The 20,960-nt window shown below is 46.8% G+C and overlaps 1 protein-coding gene across 6 annotated transcripts in view; it reads right to left on the reverse strand.

Moving 5' to 3' along the window:
- Nucleotides 1–1,959: 1,959 nt before the first annotated feature.
- The window catches only part of MORC2 (MORC family CW-type zinc finger 2), a 41,849-nt gene continuing 22,848 nt past the window's right edge, over nucleotides 1,960–20,960 (reverse strand). For 3 of the 6 annotated variants that reach the window (XM_013063450.2, XM_004766412.3, XM_013063451.2), the window contains 21 exons: nucleotides 17,674–17,833; nucleotides 17,451–17,562; nucleotides 16,824–16,949; nucleotides 15,938–16,017; nucleotides 15,137–15,219; nucleotides 14,477–14,562; nucleotides 12,737–12,877; nucleotides 12,497–12,651; nucleotides 12,256–12,384; nucleotides 11,653–11,758; nucleotides 11,203–11,335; nucleotides 9,808–9,882; nucleotides 9,344–9,724; nucleotides 8,631–8,762; nucleotides 8,112–8,166; nucleotides 7,551–7,692; nucleotides 7,196–7,423; nucleotides 7,009–7,102; nucleotides 3,439–3,627; nucleotides 3,254–3,346; nucleotides 1,960–2,236 (listed from right to left, as the gene is read on the reverse strand). In XM_013063450.2, the coding sequence (XP_012918904.1) occupies nucleotides 2,168–2,236; nucleotides 3,254–3,346; nucleotides 3,439–3,627; nucleotides 7,009–7,102; nucleotides 7,196–7,423; nucleotides 7,551–7,692; nucleotides 8,112–8,166; nucleotides 8,631–8,762; nucleotides 9,344–9,724; nucleotides 9,808–9,882; nucleotides 11,203–11,335; nucleotides 11,653–11,758; nucleotides 12,256–12,384; nucleotides 12,497–12,651; nucleotides 12,737–12,877; nucleotides 14,477–14,562; nucleotides 15,137–15,219; nucleotides 15,938–16,017; nucleotides 16,824–16,949; nucleotides 17,451–17,562; nucleotides 17,674–17,833 (2,769 nt within the window). In that variant the 3' untranslated portion in view covers nucleotides 1,960–2,167. The remainder of the gene's footprint in view (nucleotides 2,237–3,253; nucleotides 3,347–3,438; nucleotides 3,628–7,008; nucleotides 7,103–7,195; nucleotides 7,424–7,550; nucleotides 7,693–8,111; nucleotides 8,167–8,630; nucleotides 8,763–9,343; nucleotides 9,725–9,807; nucleotides 9,883–11,202; nucleotides 11,336–11,652; nucleotides 11,759–12,255; nucleotides 12,385–12,496; nucleotides 12,652–12,736; nucleotides 12,878–14,476; nucleotides 14,563–15,136; nucleotides 15,220–15,937; nucleotides 16,018–16,823; nucleotides 16,950–17,450; nucleotides 17,563–17,673; nucleotides 17,834–20,960) is intronic. The other 3 variants (XM_045064845.1, XM_004766415.3, XM_004766414.3) reach the window with 3 other exon arrangements.

Raw genomic sequence — 20,960 nt, forward strand, 5'->3', positions numbered from 1 at the left:
TGCTTTTCAGGCTTTCCAGCCTTTAGTAGTGTTTGAATTTTTACTGTTATGTATGTGTCACCTAAAAACTAAAGAAAGAGCCCATTGCTCCCATTCCTTAAAAACAAGCAATGCTGTACTCATTCACCTTTTTGCTGCCATTGTGCTATGGGCCCTCAGGCCACAAACCAGCCTAACCACTTCCTCTTTCCTCCCAAATCCTCAGACAGTTCCAAGCAGGTCCCATCACATGGAAAGGGGAGGGACTCGAACTTTATCTTCCCACCCAGAATGGCAGGAGCTCTGCCTGGGAAAAGGGCTGCATTCAGTACAGCAAAGTGGGCACATGGAGTGTAAGCTGAAATGTTTTAAGAATTCAGCATTTGTTTCTGTGAGTGTCAAGGAATGTGAATACAGAAAAAGGAAGACGGTGATGAGGAATAATCTGGAGACAGTTTAAAACAATAATGGTAGAAAGAATGAAAGTAGAAAGTGCTAACAGAAGAAAAGAGACTGAGTTCAGGAGTCTCACCAATAAAAGTTTTATAGTATTGCATTTTGATTACAGCTGTATAAATAAAAAACTTGGGTATTGCCCTCTGGTAAAAATGCAGAACCAACTTCCTTTAGAATAAAAACAGCAGGTTTGGGACAAAAATGAACATGCTGCCAGGGAAGAAGGAAAGCGAGCTGGACAGGAGAGGAGTTACCAGCTCAAGAAACCCCAAGGCTCAGAGAACTTTCAGAGGAAGAGGCCAGGTTCTGAGTGGTATTTCCCCCAAATAACCCTCCCCGAGAGGTGTGGTTTGGGGAAGTCCCAAACCCACAAGTTGCAGATGCTTCTGGACACACGCACAAGTGGATAGACTTCCCTCACCAGTACCTCCCAGTCTTCTGCAGAGGCCACAGAGTGGCATGTGGGCCACTGCTGACCTGGGGTGGGTAGATGCAAGAAACACACTCAGAAACGTTTGATGAATCACAGACCAGTGGTATCAGGCCATAGTTCCTGTGCCTCTAGAAAACCCAAAGTCCCCAAATAAAGAGGAGAGAGGAGAGTTGGGGGAAACCAAACCAGAATTTTTCCAATGACCACTAAAGAGAAACTCAGCAACTTTTGCCTTTGTCTTTGACCCTGAGAAGTCACTTGAAGGACACAGCTGTGTGAGGCTGTGACTAGATGGGAGGGAAGGCATGGTGTGCTTCCAACAAAGCTGCCTCTGGGGTCCCTGTGGCTCAGTGACCCCTTCAGTCTGGCCCAGAGCAGGGACCAGTGGGGCCAGGCAGAGGGGTAACAGTAAAAGCAGCAGCAGCAGCAGCAGGTTCTCCAGATCAGCCAGCACCATCTGAGGCAGTGTCCTCCCTCCCCACCCTGCCACAGGCAGAGGTCACCACCAGATCAGCACCAGGGGCTCCATAAGAAGCTCTCTCAAAAAGAATCCTTTGGAATTCAAACATTCAGTGTGTATCCCACTAGAGTCAGATCTACTTCTCAACCTGGACTCAAGTTTTTGGGGTGGGAAGCCTCACTATCTATGGTTAACTAAGGAAATCACTGCCACAGAGAGAACTCGAATGGTGGATGGGGAGGTTAATTGGGAGGCTCTTTCTTCCCCAAGCTGTTTAGACAAGCCACAGCTAAGATGACTGACAGCTGCCTGAGCTGACATTCATGTCCCTGACCTGAGAAGGAGCAGCTCGGGACTGAGCCTCATCCTGACACATAGCTCCCAGGGGTCCCCCAGATCAGAGCCCATAGGAAAAGCACCACTCTGGAGGGCTCTTCCCCTCCCCCCTCAGATTTCAACATTGTTCATCCTCTAGAAGAGACGAGGCCTGCCCCCAAAGCCTCTCTGACTTATGGATGACACTGGGTTTACCACATCTTAGGAGCCAGGAGACAAGACTTGAAGGAGCCTGGCATCCTGGTTCTCTGTCCTTTGCCCAAGAGTCACCAAAAGAAAAATGTATGGTCTCACAGCAGGTGCAGCATCTTATTTCTTTTAAAAAATAAATATTTATAAACTTAGGGAGGAAGATTCAAAGAATCAGAGTATTTTTCCCTCCAAAAGCACAAATGTCTCACTTGAGTCAAACCAAGGTAAGTCCACCAACCCATGAACAAAACACCACCCCCCAAGAACTCTGCCTTAAAGGGCAGAGGAGCTGATCTTTGTCTCTGAGCCCCTTAGTCCCCCTTGGTGATCAGGTCCTCGATGTAGGCATCCAGCTCATCATCTGTGTTGATGTCTATGTCCTGGAATAGAAGGGAGCAGTCAGCTAGAAGCCAGAAGGTGGTGGTGGGGCTCCCCATCCTTCTCACAGGCAAAGGAGCCTGAGCCCAGAGTCCCCTCCTCTTCCCCCTCCACCCTGGCTGTCAGGCCTGTCCCCTCTTGATCATTCTCCCCCATCCCCATCCTCTTGCACAGATGACGCCCAGATTTCTTGCTCCTGCCCTGCCTTCACCCCAGGTTCCCGGGTGTCTTAGATGTGTTGCAGACTTCTCAGACTCCGTATTCCAACTGCATTATTCCATCCCAGGTTGTGCCTGTCTCAGTACAGGCTACCTACCACCTTCCCTCACCAAGAAGCTCAAGACAAACCAGAAGAATCACCCCTGTTTCCTTCCTTCCCCCCAAATATTACAAAATCTTTCTCACAGTCACCACCAAGATTCAAGCCACCAAATCTCTGACCCAGGTAAGTGTGAGAACCTCTTCACCCAAGCCCTGGCTTCTAATTTCCACCCCACTCCAGGATTTCCTACAACCAACCAGAATAAATATCTTAGGTTACAAACAGGATTGTGCCACACCCCTCCAGGGATTCTGACTTCACACAGGCCCCACTTCTTCTATTGCCCACAACTCCCTACCTTGGGCCTCAGGTCTTCTCTCTGCTCAAAGCACTTACATCCAATCTTGTGTAACTGATTCTACTCTCAGCTCAAATACCCTCTTCTTAGAATACCCTAGTAAAGTGGCCTTCGTGTTTTCTTTCTCTTGTGGAAGGCCCAGACTACTGGGCCATGAGGATAGGGACCTTATTTTGCCTATCAGGTTCACCCAGTATCCCCAGGACAGACACAGAACAAGTCCACAGTTTTCACTGCCCGGGTGCAGGACCATACAGGGGCACTCCCCACTTCTAGGCAACCCAATCCCAATCTGGGCGTCATCTGGAAAAGCGAGAACTTCTTTCTGTTTTATGGCTTGGAGGATTCTCAAACCAGGTTGTAAAGCAGAATATCTAAACAAGGGCAAAAATCTGATACCGTGGGTCTGGCTGGGATGAGGCCCAGGCAGCCGCACCACCTCCAGCCCTCTTGGTCAGGATGCTGTGCAGCCAGGGTTGGAACCACAGATTCCTGTGAGTGGGGAGAAGGGAGCAGGAGGTGCCCAGGCCCCCTCCCTGAGACACCAGGTGGTCCAGCTGCAATGAGAGGGCTGCCTGGCTCACCTCCTGCACCTTTTGCAGGAGCGCCACGATGTTGGTCCTCAGCTTCTGCAGCTTCTCCTCTGTCTCTCGGAGCTTTCTCTCAGAAGTGCGCAGGCTTTCCTCGGAGGCCTTGGCCCGTGAGTCAGCACGGCTCTGGTAGGAATGGCAGAGATTCTGGAGTCCCACTTCATACTGCTTGAAGTACTCTTTCTGTAGGGAGGGAACCCAGAGGGTGAGTGAATGAGCTTACGGGGTCCCCAGGGTTGCTCTAAATCGGCACTTGTATTCTCACCCAACTGGCCCAGCACAAGGATGCTCAGTGTGAAGGGATGTCACACACAAGGGACAAGCTGGTTTTCTAGCCCATCTCATGAGGCTGCCATGAGGAGGAAGATAGGATCACCCAATGTGAAGTCCTCAACCCTTGGCAGACAGCAAGCCATTAGTAAATGTGAAGAATGATTCTTCCATTCCAGTTCGCACAAAAAGGACAAGTCCCTCTCCCAGCTCAATCACAGGTTTCTAACTTCACCAGTCCTCCCGAGAGTCTATCCGAAGTCACACCCCACAATGTTAAGAACCAAAAGTTCTCTTCCAGAAATATTTATCAAACACCCACCAATGCAAATACCTCCAGATTTGTGTAGTATACTTCTACAAGCAGGATCAGAGCTTTTACTACCTTTCCTAAGTACCCGAAATTTCCAAGATGTGGGGTACTGATGGTAAACCAGCAGTTTCTCTAGACATGAGGCTTTTCAAACTTTTAAAAGAAATATTTTAAATTCGAACATGGAATCTAATTGTAAAAAAATCTGAGCAGTATCTATATTTTCAAAGCTCAAATTTTTAACACCTACTCCTAAGCCACCAGTAAGAATGGTAAGGTCATTTGATGAAAATGAGTGGTTCTGGCTGACCACTACAGTCTTACCAACTTGTGTTTACATGCTTCTGTAAAAATGTATGAGCTACCTGCCATTGAAGGGCTCCTGTTTTTAAAAAGCGTTACAGCCTCCTGACTGTGGTTTTAAAAAGTGTTACTGGCAAGTACTTAACTGTGTCATTTACCTTACAATATAAATATAGAGAATTATCTTATTAAACCAAGATGGCAAAAAAATTTGAAGTTTTATGTAAAAAATAATTATGTTGGCAGCACAAAATAAATGTTTGAGCAGACTCCAAAATATTAAAACTCAGTACATGTCTTAAGCCTATGTTATTTTTTTAAAATGCTTTAAACTTTTTATTTATTATAGATTTGCAAGGTTATATTATTTTTTAAAAACAGATATATTTAAATCTAATGTTTGCAGGACTCCTGAGGACTTTATGGAACCCTTACTCCAGTATGATAGCAAAGAGGATCTTTTACAGACTGACAAAAACATAATGAACATTAGAATCTGTTGTGTCCCTGACATTAAAAATTAGTTTGAGTTGCTGTAAACATTACAATCAGCAGACTATAAAGTTGATGCATTGGTCATATACTTCCTTTTATAAGCACAAGCTAATAGACTCTTTGAGGCTCAGATGCTCCTGGCTGTGTTTCTGGTCTAAGCAGCAAAGATCCCACTACGCTCAGGCTTTGCTCTGAGTCTGGCAACAACTTTAAGCCCAAATCAACAAATCTGACTGACAAGAGGCTGCCAGGCCACCCTAGCCATCCTGTTAGTGGTTTTTTTCCTGGGATTTGCAGAGAGCACCCGCAGCCTCAACAAGAGCAAGAGCTGAGGCATGGAGCTTTCTGGGGAAGCAATCAGGAGCTCTGCCATCCTCTAGCTCCCTCTGCCTGCTTCTCCCCTCTCATCTCAGGAAGCAAGGCAATTCTGGTAGAAGGGCAAGACCCTTGTCCTAAAGAAGAGGTACCTGGGTTCAAATCTGGGTTTTATCACAACTCTTCACCTCTCTGAGCTTGTTTCTTCAACACCTAACATCTCTTTAAAAAAAAAAAAAAAATAGAATGGAGATTAAAAACCCCATCTCTTCCTCTCTGGCAAACCATCAAACACATAGCTGCCACATGAGGCCCCAACATCTTGAAAATACTAGATTTGCAGTTTCGATTCTAGTTCTATTGTCTAGAAACTCCTCCCTAGAAAACTTCCATAGATTCCAACCATAAAAATATCTATCCCACTCAATGAAGACAACTCCCAGATCCCATCTGCAGGCCTGGCCTTTGCACCCCTTAAGCACCCAGTCCTCAATCTCCACCTGCCTACTGGACATCACCAGAAATGTAGGTGCTGGTGCTTCCAGCCCAACATACATCACAATTCATCAACTCTCCTATCCTTACCCTCTGTTTTCTCTCCCAGTTAATAGCTTTGTCATCACTTCCCACAGGTCTGAGACATAGAGAAGCACATGGGCTCTGCCTCCTCCCCCATCACTTGCTTCCAGTCAACAACCTGACATGGCCCTTTCACCCACCAGTTCACTCCCACCACTCTGGCTCAAGTTGCCACTCCCTCACCTCTAACCTTTCACAAGTGGACCTGCCGCCTTGCCCCTGCATCTCCCATCCACCCATCCCACCCACACTACCATGAGAAGTATCCTCTTAGGCCAGAGTCAGCACACTAGAGCCCCAGGCCAAATCAGCCTGCTGCCGGTTTTGTAAAAATATTTTGCTTATATTGGAGCACAGCCATATCCACTCCTTTACAAATTGTCTACTGCAGCTTTCATGCTGTAATAGTGGAGTTCAGTAGTTACCACAGAGACTATATAACCCCCAGAGCTGAAAATATCTGCTAGCTGGCCCTCTACAGAAAGTTTGTTGCCTCCTGTCCTAGACCAGGTTCAGACTGACAAATTCCCCAAACTCAACACTTTTGCTAGCCCTCCATTTTATACAAGGTTTAAGCCCCTATGCCTAAGACCAGACATTCAAGATGCACCATATCCTGGCCGTCAGGCTCTCTTTTTCCCAAAGTGCTCCTCACACAGCCTGCTGCCTTAATCTGGGAACTTTCATCACTCTGACCTCTTGCTCACAAAGTCTCCCTGCCTCAAAGTTTCCCTGTCACACAGGCACTTCAGACTGCTGCTCTCTCCCTCCCCAATGCTGCCACAGCCCAACACCTGCTTCCACAGCACTTACAGCTCATAGTCTCATGTCCAACTACCTAGTAAAAATTTAATCCCCACTGAACCATAAGCTACTTAGGAGGCAGGACTCTCTTCTGCTGCTAATTAAGAGCTCCAGCAAAGAGCCTGTGCCCCAAGAGCATAACATCACTCAGTGCTTACTTCCAACACATCTCTACCTTGCTCTAAGAGTCAAGCTTCAGGCATTTTGAGCCCAAGTTCTTCCCTGTTGCCTGGGACAAGTTTACCCCCTTTGCTGGGGTAGGGAAAAAAGGATATACTCATTGTGACATGTCAAACCAGGCCTGCTGCCCCTAAGTGAGGACTCAGCCCCAGAATCTTACAGTAGCGTATGGTTGGTTTCTACATGCCAGTCACAACAAGCTACTGCCAGGAAGAGAGGAGAAAGACCTAGCAAGAGCTGGCAATTCCAAAAAGCACGAAGCGAAGGGCCACAAAGAATAAAAATAAAGGTTAGGCCAAACTCACCAGAGGAAATGATATTAGCTCATCTGAATTCATAGCACTAAGCTCCTTCTTGGAGATGGGGAAACTTGGAGGCAGAAAGTACCGTAAACAATTCCTAAAGGAGAAGGTGGGAACAGAAATTCAGAATAGCAAGAAAAAGTGCGGAGCGTCACAGTTAGCCCCAGAGTGGAAAGACACACATACATACCGGAGGATCTGGACGAGCAGGTCAATGGTCTCGTGATTGGTGCTCGGGGCAGTTGTGTCAGGCTCTATGCGGATGCAGTCAGAAGTAGAGGGCTCTGCCATGGCTACAGCCTGCTGGGCCACCGCCACCTCCTCCTCCTCCTCCCCACCCTCCTGCTGTGTATCAGGGCTCTGGTACTCCGGAGAAGGGGGCTTCATCAGCCGCACGTCCTCACTGCCTTTCTCCACCCTAGAAGTCACACAGCACTTGTGTCATGTGGATCCCAGATACCCAGGATGAGCCACCTGCTGGGAGACCAGGGACAGACCTCCCCCTGGCCTGGCCAACTCTGTCAACCTCTGGAAAGGGGTGTTACCAGCGGTCTCTCGGAGTGGTATCTGTGGGCACGTAGTCGAACTTCACCTTCCACCGCACCACATGTTTGCCCACCTCCACGGCTGTGACACGGCCTGTGTACCACTCCCTGTTCACACGCACCTCCACGTGCAACCCTTTATCTGAGAGAATGAGGATGGAGCAAGAGTCAAAAAACTAACAAAGTTCCCGACTCAGCCAGGGCCACCTTGAGAGAGACCGTCCCAGGATTTGCAGGGACAAGAACCCCTACATGCTTGCCCATACTTTTCCAGGAACATTGAGCCCAGCCACCCTGGTCTCCTTCCCCATCTGCCAGGAGGGTGCCAAAGAGCAGCAGGATGACAGCCTGCCAGAAGTGCAAGCCAAGAAATCTGTGCTAAAAATACAGATAAGGGTGTGTTATCTTCAGAATTCTTTTCAGGATCAGACTTGGAAGCATTGCTGCACAAGAGCCCAGAGCCAGGAAAACCTTCAAGAGCCTTTGGGATAAGAAGTTGCAGGCAGAGGGGCCCCACTACCCTTTTCCCCCACAGACTGCCAAGTACCTCCCCAAACTCACCTTTCTGAGCCCTCTTAAGGTCAGCTGGGTCCTCTTCCCCAGCACTGTCTGAGAGCTGTAAGAAGAAGAGAGTCTATCAGGGGCATCCCCAGTGCCCCTGAAAAGCAGATTTTTAAATGACTGGAACCCAAGGTCATTAGCTGTTACTTCATATTATCTTATATACGGCCGTTTAAATTTCCATGTCTCACCAAGAGCTGCTCTCTAAATCACTACCTTGAGTATCTACCCTTCTGTCACCTTTATAAACAAGACAGTATGCGAAGAAAAGTCACAGACACTGGGAAGCAAAGGGTTTTAAGCCTCCCTTATCTATGTGTGACCTCCAGCCAGTGATAAGAGCCAGAAGCCAGTCTCACTCAGAAGCCTACCTGGCACCATGTTTCTAAGTCATCTGTGTGACTGAGTCCTATAGAGATGAACTGGGTTTCTGGGAGGCTCAAATCACAAAACAAATGGAGCTGGTACAGACTGCAATCCTGGGGAAGGACGTTCTAACCTCAACCTGGGACCACCTACCTCATTCAAGTCCTTCTTTTCTTCCTTCACAGCAAACTTGCCCCGCTTAGACCTCTCTTTCCTCCTCTCAGCCTCTTCCTCAGCTTCTTCTTCGTCAGAGACCCCAAGAGTCCGCTTCCGACCCTGAGTGGTCTACAGCAAGAGGAGAGGGAACATAAGGAGGGCCCCTGTCAGCCCCTTAAGTGCAGAAGATTCCACCTGGCCTAAAGGAACTCCACTCGTATGCTTCTCAGGTCCCGCAAGGTTGAGCCTCCTGACATTACTCAGTATACAACAACCTCCTGATCCCTGTGCCCACAGGGCCCTTTGCTCAAAGTTGTAGCAGAGTGTGCCTCTCATTTTATTTCTCCCTTAGCCTTCCTGGCCAGTCAGCTATGACCACCCTGAGACATGCTGACCATTGTAGCCTACCACGGCTGTCACTAAGCTGCCAACCTATACCTATACCATACAAGCTGGTGGTGGGGACTCAAACTTATGGCAGACCAGAACTTGAAGGGAGCAGTGAAGAGCTCCTTGGACAGGAAATCACCTTGCTCTGTGCCCTGACCAGATCAAGTCCCTTCAGCTATTGAGACTCCTCCTCAGGAAACAAGCAGCTTTAGATTCGATGACCTCCAGTGAGGCTCCCCCAGTACAGCTTTGACACAGCCTGATTCCATTCCTACACCACTGAGGATAGACTCGGGGCTGGAAGAGATAAAGCATCTTACTGGGCAGAGTTTACTGGGTGGCTCTGGCTTCTTGACCACTGGAGTCTTGATGGCTCTGGGAGCAGGGACCTCCCGAGGGCTCTTGGAGTTGGGTAGCAGAGATGGTGACAGTGGCTGCACCACAGGGGTGGTCCGGGGCGGAGTCTTAACCGATGTGTTAGCAGGCTTTCGGGGTGCCTCCGGTGGTTGCAGCACCCTAGATGTACTGGCCTCCTCCCGAGCTGCCAGGGCAGGAGGTTTTGGGGTGCTGCTGATGACAGGAGCCTTTCGGGGCTGGCTGGCTGGCCTGGGAGGTTGCAGGGAAGGGGGTCTGCTCGGGGCATTCTTGATCACAGCAGGTAAAGGAGGTGACCGAGGTCGCTGAGGTCTACGTGCAGGTTCCTGAAAGAGAACAAGAGAGTAAGAACACTGAGCATAGCATGAGACACCTAAGAAAAAGCCCTTCCCCCTCTCCTGGGCCTTACCTCAGCAGAAGGTCTGGTGGTCACTTCCAAAGGCAATTTCTTCAGGTCAGCTTGGGAACGGATAGGTGTGGTTTTCTGCACAGCAAACATGATGATGAGGCTGTTTGAATGTCTTGGAACATTCAAGGATACTCTTTGCATCCCTACTATGTGGCTGGGACAGTGTGCATATAAAAAAGAAAACCTAGGCCACAATCCTACTATTGTTAAGACTCCCATTCTTACTGGGGAGACAAAAAAATACCCTAAATCATCAGCAAACTGATTAATATAGCAATTCAGAGACCAGGAAAAAGTGTCAATGAACTAAATTCCTATAAAAGAAGCCAGAAAGGTAAGAAAAGCCTGATGGAAAAGGTCAGAAAGGATGAGTGGGATTCAGCAGACATAGAGGCAGGCCTAAGACACCCAGATTGGGTAACATCTGCAAATAAACTGAAGCCAGAAAAGAAAAAGCTTTTTATAATAAAAATGATAAAGGATTAATATCATAAACACATCTCAAAAACCTGACAAATATGAAAAAAATGAGAATAAGCTATCCTGAAAAAACAAATTGATGAATAAAAAAATTGTTGAATTTAAAAATATAAAGGAAATTCAAATTATAAGATGTGTATCTTTGCCTATTAAATTGCAAAATATTTTAAAATAAATGTACTGCTTGTAAAAAACAGAAATTAATATATATTCTGGAGAATAACTTGGAAGTAGTTATAAAAAAGCCATAAGAGGGGCGCCTGGGTGGCTCAGTGGTTTGGGCCTCTGCCTTCGGCTCAGGTCATGATCTCAGGGTCCTGGGATCAAGCTTCCCCCTCTCTCTCTGCCTGCCTCTCTGCCTACTTGTGATTTCTCTCTGTCAAATAAATAAATAAATAAATAATCTTAAAAAAAGGGGGGGGGGCATAAGATTTTACAAACCCTCTTACTCTTTCAAATTGACTTCTGAAAAAGTGTCTCAAGAAAAGTATGCACTAGGGACGCCTGGATGGCTCGGTTGGTTGAGCGGCTGCCTTCGGCTCAGGTCATGATACCAGCGTCCTGGGATCGAGTCCTGCATCGGGCTCCTTGCTCGGCAGGGAGCCTGCTTCTCTCTCTGCCTCTGCCTGTCACTCTGTCTGCCTGTGCTCACTCTCGCTCCTCTCTCTCTCTGACAAATAAATAAATAAAATCTTAAAAAAAAAAAAAAAGTATGCACTAAAGAGCATGTATCATGATGCATAATTTCCATATTTTTATTATAAAATATATATTTATGTACACATAGGTAGTCATAAAAAGTTAGGATATTTTAGTTGATGGCAGTTACCTCTCTGATAGGATACTTATTTTCTGACCACATTGGAATACATAAACAAAATAGCTAGCTCTGTCCATTGCCCATGACCCACACACCTGCAGGGCTTCTAGCTTTTCCTGCTGCTGGCGAATTTTCTCTGTCAACTGCTTCTGCTTCTCTTCTTGTGTCTTTAGGTCCTTTCTGAATGTCCCCAGGGGAACCTTCTGCTTCTGTTCAGAAGCCTCACATCTGTAGAAAGAGGGTGTTAGGGAGGTGATGGCAAAACAGGGCCCTAAGTAGGACATGGCCCTTCCTCTTCGACCAACCCATGCTCTCTCTCACCATAGCAACAACCTCAGGGATCCCAAATGTACAGAATGAATACTCACTGCAGGACAGACATCTATTCTTATTTCCAGGGCACTTATTATTTGCAGCAAGACAGAGATGTGAGGATATCAGCACTGACCTCAAGATGCACAGCGAGTTATTTACCCAAAAGGTAGAGAGAATACAGTGGGGAGATAAGAGATACCCATAATCTCCTTGTTAGAGCACGTGCTCACCGGTCCTGCTCAGGATCAGGGTTCATGGAGCAAACCCAGGTGTCAGGGTAATCTTTTTCCACAGAACTCAGCTGGAAGGGGAGGGTTCGCCACTTCAGACACAAATCTGTGACACAGAAAACACCCCCACAAACATCAGCCTTGCCCCGTAACAATCTTTAGTAAACAGGCTCCTCCCAACCAAGCCCAAGGCAAAGATGCCCCCAACTTTCCGTGCAAAGATCTTTACGCTGGCTACAACTCTGCCTTCCTTGCAGAATAGTAATTCTTCTCAGGGATGGTGATTCCAGCAAGAAGAGACATTTTATATTGTGGACTTTTCAATGTTCCCAGCCTCTCTCCCTCCTCTGACAGGATCCTGGCTAAATCATCACTCACAGCATTAAGAACGTGGCACCAAAGTTAGGCTCCGCGGGTTAGATACACTCTGCCTCATTCAGGAGGGACAGGTGGACTTGACACAGCCCCAAGGCTGAGCTCCCAGGGCCACCACCAGACTCATCTCCAGTGGGACCCAGAGTCCATGAAAGTCAAGTCAGGAGGCCAGCAAGGGGACATGGATTATGGTGGAGAGTCAGAAAGAGGTTCCGACCACCGGCTCACCACACTGGATGGTGGTTGGGATTTCCATAGCTCTCCGACGCTTGTAACGTAGCTCACTGGATGGGGGCTGGTTCCAGTTGGCAGAGAGGTAGCCAAACTCATCCCAGAACTTGATGATTCCCCTCTGGGCTGGAAAGGAAACACCCACACATATTAGGAGCCAGCCTCTTGCTCTTCCTAAATTTATACCCTTGGGCACTAAGGGTCTCCTAAGATAAGAAGTGAACAGAAAGGGAATTACCAATGGCAATGTCCTTCCAGTACTGTGCCAGATGCTCCCCCATCGCCCGCAGCAGGTGCCGGTACTCCTTGGCATCAGCAAAGTCCTGCTTGTTGTGTGTAGGTTCCAGGACCAGGTAGGGCACGTCAACAACCCCAACAACCCCACCACATGCCCTGAAGGGAGAAAGAAGACAGTTCTGTCATCCCACTGGCCCACTCACCACCTTAGGCTGAAAAGCTCTTGGTGGGCAATACTCACATGCCTCCTTCAAGCTGTGGGCCCACTTTCTCATACATCTTGATCAGGCGGCTACAGTTATAGATGAACATGCCATCCAGGTCCCGGTGTTCAATGTTGACCCCAAAGACAAAATTCAGTTCCTTAGGTTCTTTAAGTGCTCTGAGAAGACACAAGATAAATGTAAACAGATCAACCCATTAACAAACAAACACCATCTTCTTTAAGATATGTGAGCTTAAGCTTAAACTTGAGACATGTTAAGAAATAAATTTTGCACTTCCAGTCAAATGTGTAACCCATCAGACCTGGTAGGGGTATGGTACTGTGTAGTGACTCTAAGAATCCCTAATTAAAAGCATGTGACTATGGCTGGCTTCTGGTAACAAAACAGGGATGTTAAGATTTAAGTATGAATGGGATACTGTGAAGCTGCTGCAAATCTGTGTGAAGATAGTTACATGGTGGGCTAAACACAAGGTCATACCTAGTCCACTAATATGACAGTAATTAATTCTAAAAAGGTAAAAATTCACTAGAACGATGAACATGTATGTGAGAGAAGAGACCCTCATGTGATGAGTAACAAAACCATGGAGTTGAAAAGCGGATTAATAAGCAGTGCACTGGGGCGCCAGGTGGCTCAGTGGGTTAAAGCCTCTGCCTTCGGCTCAGGTCATAATCCCAGGGTCCTGGGATCGAGCCCCACATCGGGCTCTCTGCTTAGCAGGGAGCCTGCTCTCCCCCCCCCACGCCTGCCCCTCTGCCTACTTCTGATCTCTGTCTGTCAAATAAATAAATTAAAAAATAAATAAATAAATAAGCAGTGCACTAACTCAGAAGAATCCAGGAACCTATATGCTTGTGGCAGGAAGGCCAAGAAACAGCAACTTAGGAATTCTAAGACCAGAGTTCCGAGAAGCTCCAGACATAAAACGGAATATGGAGATAACCTAATGAGCTAGGGAAAGTGCCCATTCTCCAAAACTCAATCTACAACATTACTCCATATTTTAACCCGGGATAAAATATTAAGAGTAAATAGTACCAGAAGGTACTAATATAAAGGAGTTTTAAGATGGTATTTCTAAAAATGGTCTGTGTATTACAAGTTTTGTATAGCTAGTATCATATATATATGATGTATCTACATATAATATATATACTTATATATGATATATATTATTAAATATATATATTTAAAGGATATATATATATCCTTTAAATGAAAAAGAGAAAAAAGAAAAAATGAAGAGAAAAAAGGAGGGAGAAGGAAGGAAGAGAGAGAGAAAAAAAAGAAAAAACAGAGGGAGGAATGGGAATGGCCAGGAAGGAAGGTCTGGTGTTCTATTCCAGGGATAGGCCCTGCCCTGACTTTTCCTACCTCAGGAGAAAACCTACAGTGGGCACTGACAAGCATTTGGGACCACAACATCACTGGCTCTCTCAAAGCAACCTTTGTGATAGAACAGCAAACTCACAAGGTGGGGAGGATTCCTGAAGCTCTTTAATTGCCAATACTGAGTACAAACGTTACATAATTTTAAAAAACAAAAAGCCAGGGACACCTGGGTGGCTCAGTTGGTTAAGTGGCTGCCTACAGCTAGGGTCCTTGGGATCAAGCCCTGTACATGGGCTCCTTGCTCAGGGAGCCTGCTTCTCCCCCTGCTTGTGTGAGTTCTCACTCTTTCTCTCTGGCAAATAAATAAATAAATAAACCTTAAAAACAAAACACCCACAAAAGCCAGCCCTGGCACTCACCGTTGCTTGGCTTCCTTGATCCGCTTCTTGACATCTGCTTCTCTGCGCAGGGTAATGGCTGTGTTCTGGACCTGCCGCAACATCACCTGGAAACATACGTTGGCACCAAGTGAGGGGAGGAGGTGCTGTGGGCCATAGCAGGCAATATTATAATCACCATCTGAAACTTCTGTTTAAATCACATGGATTCAGAACCACACTTAGAGATTTACTTCTTTTCTACAGAAAAAATGACCTTAATGGGGACAAACTCAAAAGCTGTGCTTTACCTGACCAGGCTGAAATGAAGGAGGAAACACCCCCAACTGAAATAATAGTGTCAGACAGAGGGGTAAAGAACTGCTCAGACCCCTTCAGGTATGTGACCTGGGGCAAGTGACCATCTTCACTTCAATCTCCCTTTCTATAAACTGAGAATACTAACAGTGGCCACTCCATATTGTCGTTAGGATGTTGAAATGATTAGCCAAGATTCTGCCATACAGTGTGTTCAATAATGATTATGGAAACATCTTAATGTCCCATTTTGCAGGTTTAGGGCGAGGGGTTCACAACTAGCTTGGGGCTGAGCCAGGCCAGCTCTGGGATCCTAATGCCAGAAATGTTAGACAACAACAAAAAGAAATGTTAGACAATAGCTGCTCAGATGTGGGGCCTTACCCTGGAGTCCCGCGTGAGGTCTCCACCTAGGCGAACTTCTAAGGTCCGAGCTTTGCTCTCTGCCTCCCGTGCCTTCTCCTCAGCTAAAATCCAGAAGAAGCCATGATTAAAGAATACAAAGGTTCAAAAACTCTTAGTCATCCTTCCTGAATCCCACAGTGCAGTACCTACTGGGCAAGATGTATGTACACTGCAAAGGAACAAAAGAGCTGCCTCCAACCTCCCTGCCTTGAATGCAGAGTCAGTACAAAAAGGAAAATCCTTTTGTTTGGAGGCCTCAAACAAAACAGGCACTATTTATACTTTAGACATTTTTTTTTAACTTTACAAACGAACCAGAACAGGTCAAAAACTGCCCAAGGCAACCAGAGTTACATCCTCAGCAGGAGCTGGAAGGCATCAAAGTCCTCAGCCAATCACTCTCCATCAAGCTGCCAAGAAGCCCCGTCACCATGAGAAACCTTGAGATTTTTGCCCTGGAGTCAGGAAAACTAATTTCACAAGTATTTGGGCCAAAGGAAAGTGTGAGATTCTTCACTCTGGGCAAATCAAGGAGTTGGTGCTATTTTAGGTAAGTCCCTAAAAATGGCTGATAAAGTAGAGTCTAGGGGAAAATATGCTGAGAGGATTGGCATGCAAGGGGAGGGGTGCAAGAGGAACTAGACCAGTGGTTCAGAAGAGCCTGCCCCTGGGTGCTAGCTAGACAAAGCTTTTTTTGGATCCTGCTTTGGCCAGAAGTATCCCCCAGACAACCCCAACCTGATCCCACCTCCTGCCCAGGGGGCAGGGAGTGCACATTACCAATCCGCGCTACATGCTCAGCTTTCTTCACCTCCTGCTCTGCGCGAGTCTTGAAACGGCTTGATGTGTACTTGTACATCCTGAACAGGGGAAAAAGCAACCTGAACACCCAAGCAGCAGCAGGGTAGGGCAGCAACCTGTGCAACTCAAGAAGCACCCTGCCCTGCCGTTCCTGCTTCCTTCCAAGCTGCACTATATTCATGATGAGTCAAAAACTTATTTTAGGGCGCCTGGTTGGTTCAGTTCGTTAAGCGACTGCCTTTAGCTCAGGTCATGATCCTGGAGTCCCAGTATCAAGTCCCACATAGGCCTCCCTGCTCAGTGGAGAGTCTGCTTCTCTCTCTGACCCTCTCCCGTCTCGTGCTCTCTCTCTCTCATTCTCTCAAAAAAACCCAACAAAACAAAAACAAAAACTTAGTTTAGCAAAATCCTCAACTCCTTATTCCACTTTCCCCTTGCTCCATCTTTGATAAGCAACCTCGCTACTCACCAGATGTGTCAATAATCCCACAGAAGAAACAAATCTCAGCAATCAGCCAGGGCCTTTGCTCTCTCCTGTGTAGTATCTCAAGGTCCCTTGGCCCTAAAGCTGAGAGGCTCAGTTCATTGTGCCAGGTAGGGCACCCTCCATGTCATAGAACTCACACTCAGAAAGCTTCAACAGCCAATCTTCACAGGTCACCAGCCATCTGTGCCCCCTCCTCAACACTTAGAAGTTTCTATGCAGTAAATCACAAGGAGCTTAAAGGCCCAAATGCAGTCAACACTGTCAGAGCCTCTTATCATCATCACTCCTACCATCACCCCAACAATGCCCATAAGAAATACAGCCACAGCCCCATTCTCAGCTCAAGGGAACAGCAGACCAGGGTGGGCAGGCCCCTACCTGGGCTTATATAGGCAGCAGGAGAGCCTCTTGGTCTGCACCTTGTGCCCATGGATGAAGATCCGCATCCGGGGATCAATATAGAGCACAGCAGCATAGGCACGGAAGGAGCGCCGCTCTGGCTTCCTAGAGGTGGCAGGAATGGAAGAGTGCTATCACCCACCCACAACCAGCTTGGCCAAAGAAATGGCAAGACAGCCTCTCTGCAAACCCTCCACCTCATATCCTGGATTTTCTCACCACCCTGAAGGGCTGCTCCCTCAGTGTGGGATGCACACCCCTCAAATCCCCAGCATAGGCACTCCACAGACACCTGACCCAGCCCTACCACAGGCCCCACCAAAGACCCAGCAAATCCTCCCCCACCTCTCAGGCTGTTTCCAAATCAAGGAGTCAGAGCAAGAGATAATTAATCTTTTCTTTTGGCTTAGCTGTGGAGCTGCTGTCCTATTCATCCTGCTTGTGGTAAGAAAATATGATGGAGTACTCAGCTTCATCAACTCCAATACTGGGAAATTCAGAGAATGAGCTCCCTCTCCCCCTTTCGCTAAACTCACCTCCTGAGCTTTCTCCCTGAGAAAATGAACACCAGTTCCAAGACTTCCCTCCCTTCTCAGCCATACTCACGTGCCCTCTGGGGAAGTCTCTGCCATCTGGATATCTCTTGGATTTGAGATTATGTCTAGCTCTGGCTCTCCATTATCCATGAGTTTGAGATTGAAGATGATCACCAGTGTTCCTGGGAAAGAAATCATCCTTTTGTCCTGCTAGGCACCACCTGCCCATCCCCACACCATTCATGGCTCTGGAGCTCCTAGATTCTAGGGACTGTAGGCTCAATCCTACTTACCACTGTCCCCAGGAATCTTCATGAATTGAGTCATAACTTCCTCTTCATTGTGGAAGGGAGAATACTTGTAGATGAGCTCTGTCTCAATGGCAAACTTCTCCACATTGTCTGTGACAGGTTCCCGGGTCCGAGCATTCCAGGTGGGCAATGGGACTATCACCTTTGGAGAAAGCACAGGCAGACACTGATGGAAGACCCAGAACAGCCTCCCTCAAAATGTACCCCTCATCGTGTCCCTCTCCACAGTGGCTCCACACTGCCCCACTGCCCCAGAGGAGAGATTCAAGCTTTGTAGCCTGACATCAGAGGCTCTCTGACTTCTGCCCTTTCCAAGACTCAGCCTCACAGCACTAGGTCCTCTGGGATATGCTGATTTATGCCCTGGAGGTCTTTGCACAGGCAGTTCCCTGCTTGGGATGGCCCTGGCCATTCTCCTAATTTGGTGTTAATTCTACTCTTTCTACTACTGAAAAGATATCTGTACTTATCTAGTGAATCTGAAGATACCTGTAAACATACAACTCAGCAATTCCACTCCAGAACCTGGCAGTGTGTCCTGTATATATGTACCAGCAACCAATTTAGAATGGATAAATTATACTATCATATATTTATACAATGGAGTAGTGTGTAGTAATGATAATGAACAAACTAACAGCTATTAGCATCAACATGGATGGATCTCAAAAACAATGCTATGTGAGGGGCGACTGGTTGGCTCAGTTGGTTAAGTGTCTGACTCCTGATTTTGACTCAGGTTATGATCTCAGGGTTGTGAGATCAAGCCCCATGTTGGGCTCTGAGCTGGGCATAAAGCCTGCTTGAGATTCTTTCTTTCCCTGCCCCTCCCCCTACTAAAACAAAAACAACAAAAAATTGTTACATGAAAAAAGACAAAATAGAAAAAAAAATCAATCTTATGGTATGAGCCCACTTACATAAACATAAAATAGACAAAACTAAACTATTCAAGAATGCATATACAACACAGGTGCCAAAACTATATAGAGAACAAGGAAATAATCATTACAAAAGTTACCTGAAGGTGGTTCCTTCAGAGGTGCAGTAAGGAATGCAGCTAGTGAGGGGACACACTGGGGGCTTCTAGTATCAGTCTATTAGGACAGTTACCTAGGTGTTCACTTTGTAATTATCCTCTCAACTGTACCTGCATTTTTAAAAAGATTTTATTTATTTGACAGAGAGATCACAAGTAGGCAGAGAGGCAGGCAGAGAGAGAGCAGGAAGCAGGCTCCCTGCTGAGCAGAGGGCCTGATGTGGGCCTCCATCCCAGAACCCTGGGATCATGACCTGAGCCAGAGGCTTAACCCACAGAGCCACCCAGGTGCCCTGTACCTGTATTTTAATATACTTTTTCATACTATGGAATTTAATCTTATGTTTTTAAAAATCCTACCTTCGTCAATTAAACTTCAATAAAACTGGAGGGAAAAAATCCTCCTCTTTCTTCTAAAACCCCACCCTCGAGTGCCACACCCTTTAGACGTGGCTCCTCTCTCAGCCAGGTGCCCAGGAGCCCTGTGGATAGCTGACATTTGATTCCCTCTGTAAAGCAAACCAGTCTCAGCCACCTCGAAGGTTCAAATCAAACGGCCTACTCTGAGAATAAAGGGGTTCTATATTTTAAGAAGTGTCAGGGTGACACTTACTGTTAAGGGTTCTGAGACATTTTACTGTTTTCTAAGAACCTTTATTCCTAATGGTATTCATCCCTAGAGCTCGTTTGGACACATTCCTACTCAGTAGAAAATGATCTTATTTTGAAATCTTGGCTGAGTTTGTGCTAGAGTACAATCCAAAATAGTGACCTTCTAGCACCAAGTAAGGAAAAAAATTCAACCTAGCTTTTTCACCCAAGGAACTGAGTTCCATTTGTGTTCTATGAATCTATACCTGACTCTGCAACCCCCATTCTTCACAACAGCCCAGGTGACAACAGCATTACTTTATTTTTTTTTATTCTATTCAAATTATTTTAATTTCACAACAGCATTACTTTAAACAGCATATACTTCCGCTGGCACCTATCCCAGTCATCTGAACACTTCTTTAATTTCAATGTCACCAGTCTCCTAATTTTCCTCCTACATATCTCCTCATTCCTGTCTCTTGTGCCACCTTGTCCTCTCCCTGGAGAAGAGCATCTGAGATCCCAGGTCCTCCTCTCACTGCGTACACCACTTTAGGTGAGCTCATCTGCTACCAAGGATCCCAGAGCCCAGGCCTCCCCAGAAGCTCACGACCCAGACTTAACTTTTCATGTCCAGGGGAACTTACACTCTTCACCAAAGAGCAGGGCACCACTCTCATTCTTTACCAGCTCTAAAGAGCCGACATCATGCCCCAGCAGCCACACCAGAACCAACATCATTCATGACCTTCCTTCCTCTCTCCACTAATCAAACACCAGATTTGTGGGCCTCGCATGCTTAAAGGACCTCCCTGCTTCCGTCCTGCCAGGCCACACACAGCTAGGGAATCTCGACCAATCTACTCCAACACCTGTCTTTCTCTCCTCTTCTTCTTCTTCTTCTTTTTTTTTTTTTTTTTGAGACCGAGAGTGAGAGCAGGCAGGGAGGAGGAAAGGGAGAGAGAGAATCTAAAGCAGGCTATGCACTGGGCATAGCCCAATGGAGGCTCAATCTCAGGAGCCTGAGATCTTGACGTGAGGTAAAATCGAGAGTCAGATCCTTAACATTCTGAGCCACCCAGGTGCCCCACAAAACTGATCCTTTTAAAAGAGAATCTGATACTGCCACACCACCTTTACTTAAAAGATCAAACCTGACCTATCCCTCCTGCTCTCCAGAGGCCACCACCTTTCTTCAGGTAGCCCCTCTGTCAAGTCTGATCCCACAGCCCTCACCAGCCCTCAGGGCCTTCAACAGGCTACTTCCATGGACTTGACCACCTTCCTCTCACTACCCACAGTCCATCAGGAAACATTCCTGAAAACCACAGCCTGGGCAAAAGTTCTCCTGCCCTCCCTTCTCCCAGGAACCTGTTCATTCCAGCTATAGCACTTCTCTCACTGCATGTATGATGGATGAACTGACACTGTGCACCAAAAAGGCAAACAAATCCACTGGCTTGCCAAGTAAAGGTGGTAGGAAAAAACAGCCTTTCATTCCCACCATGAACTAATTTGTTATGATTTAAGCTCACATCTAATAGGGCCAGCACAAATTAAATCACAGCTAACTAAGAGAGACTGAAACCCTAACTAAATTCACCTATCTCAGGATTTCTGTCTGCAGACCCTCTCA

Source organism: Mustela putorius, unplaced genomic scaffold (genome assembly GCF_011764305.1).
Source record: "Mustela putorius furo isolate JIRA1106 unplaced genomic scaffold, ASM1176430v1.1 tig00000081_pilon_pilon_pilon, whole genome shotgun sequence".
Lineage (NCBI taxonomy): Eukaryota > Metazoa > Chordata > Mammalia > Carnivora > Mustelidae > Mustela > Mustela putorius.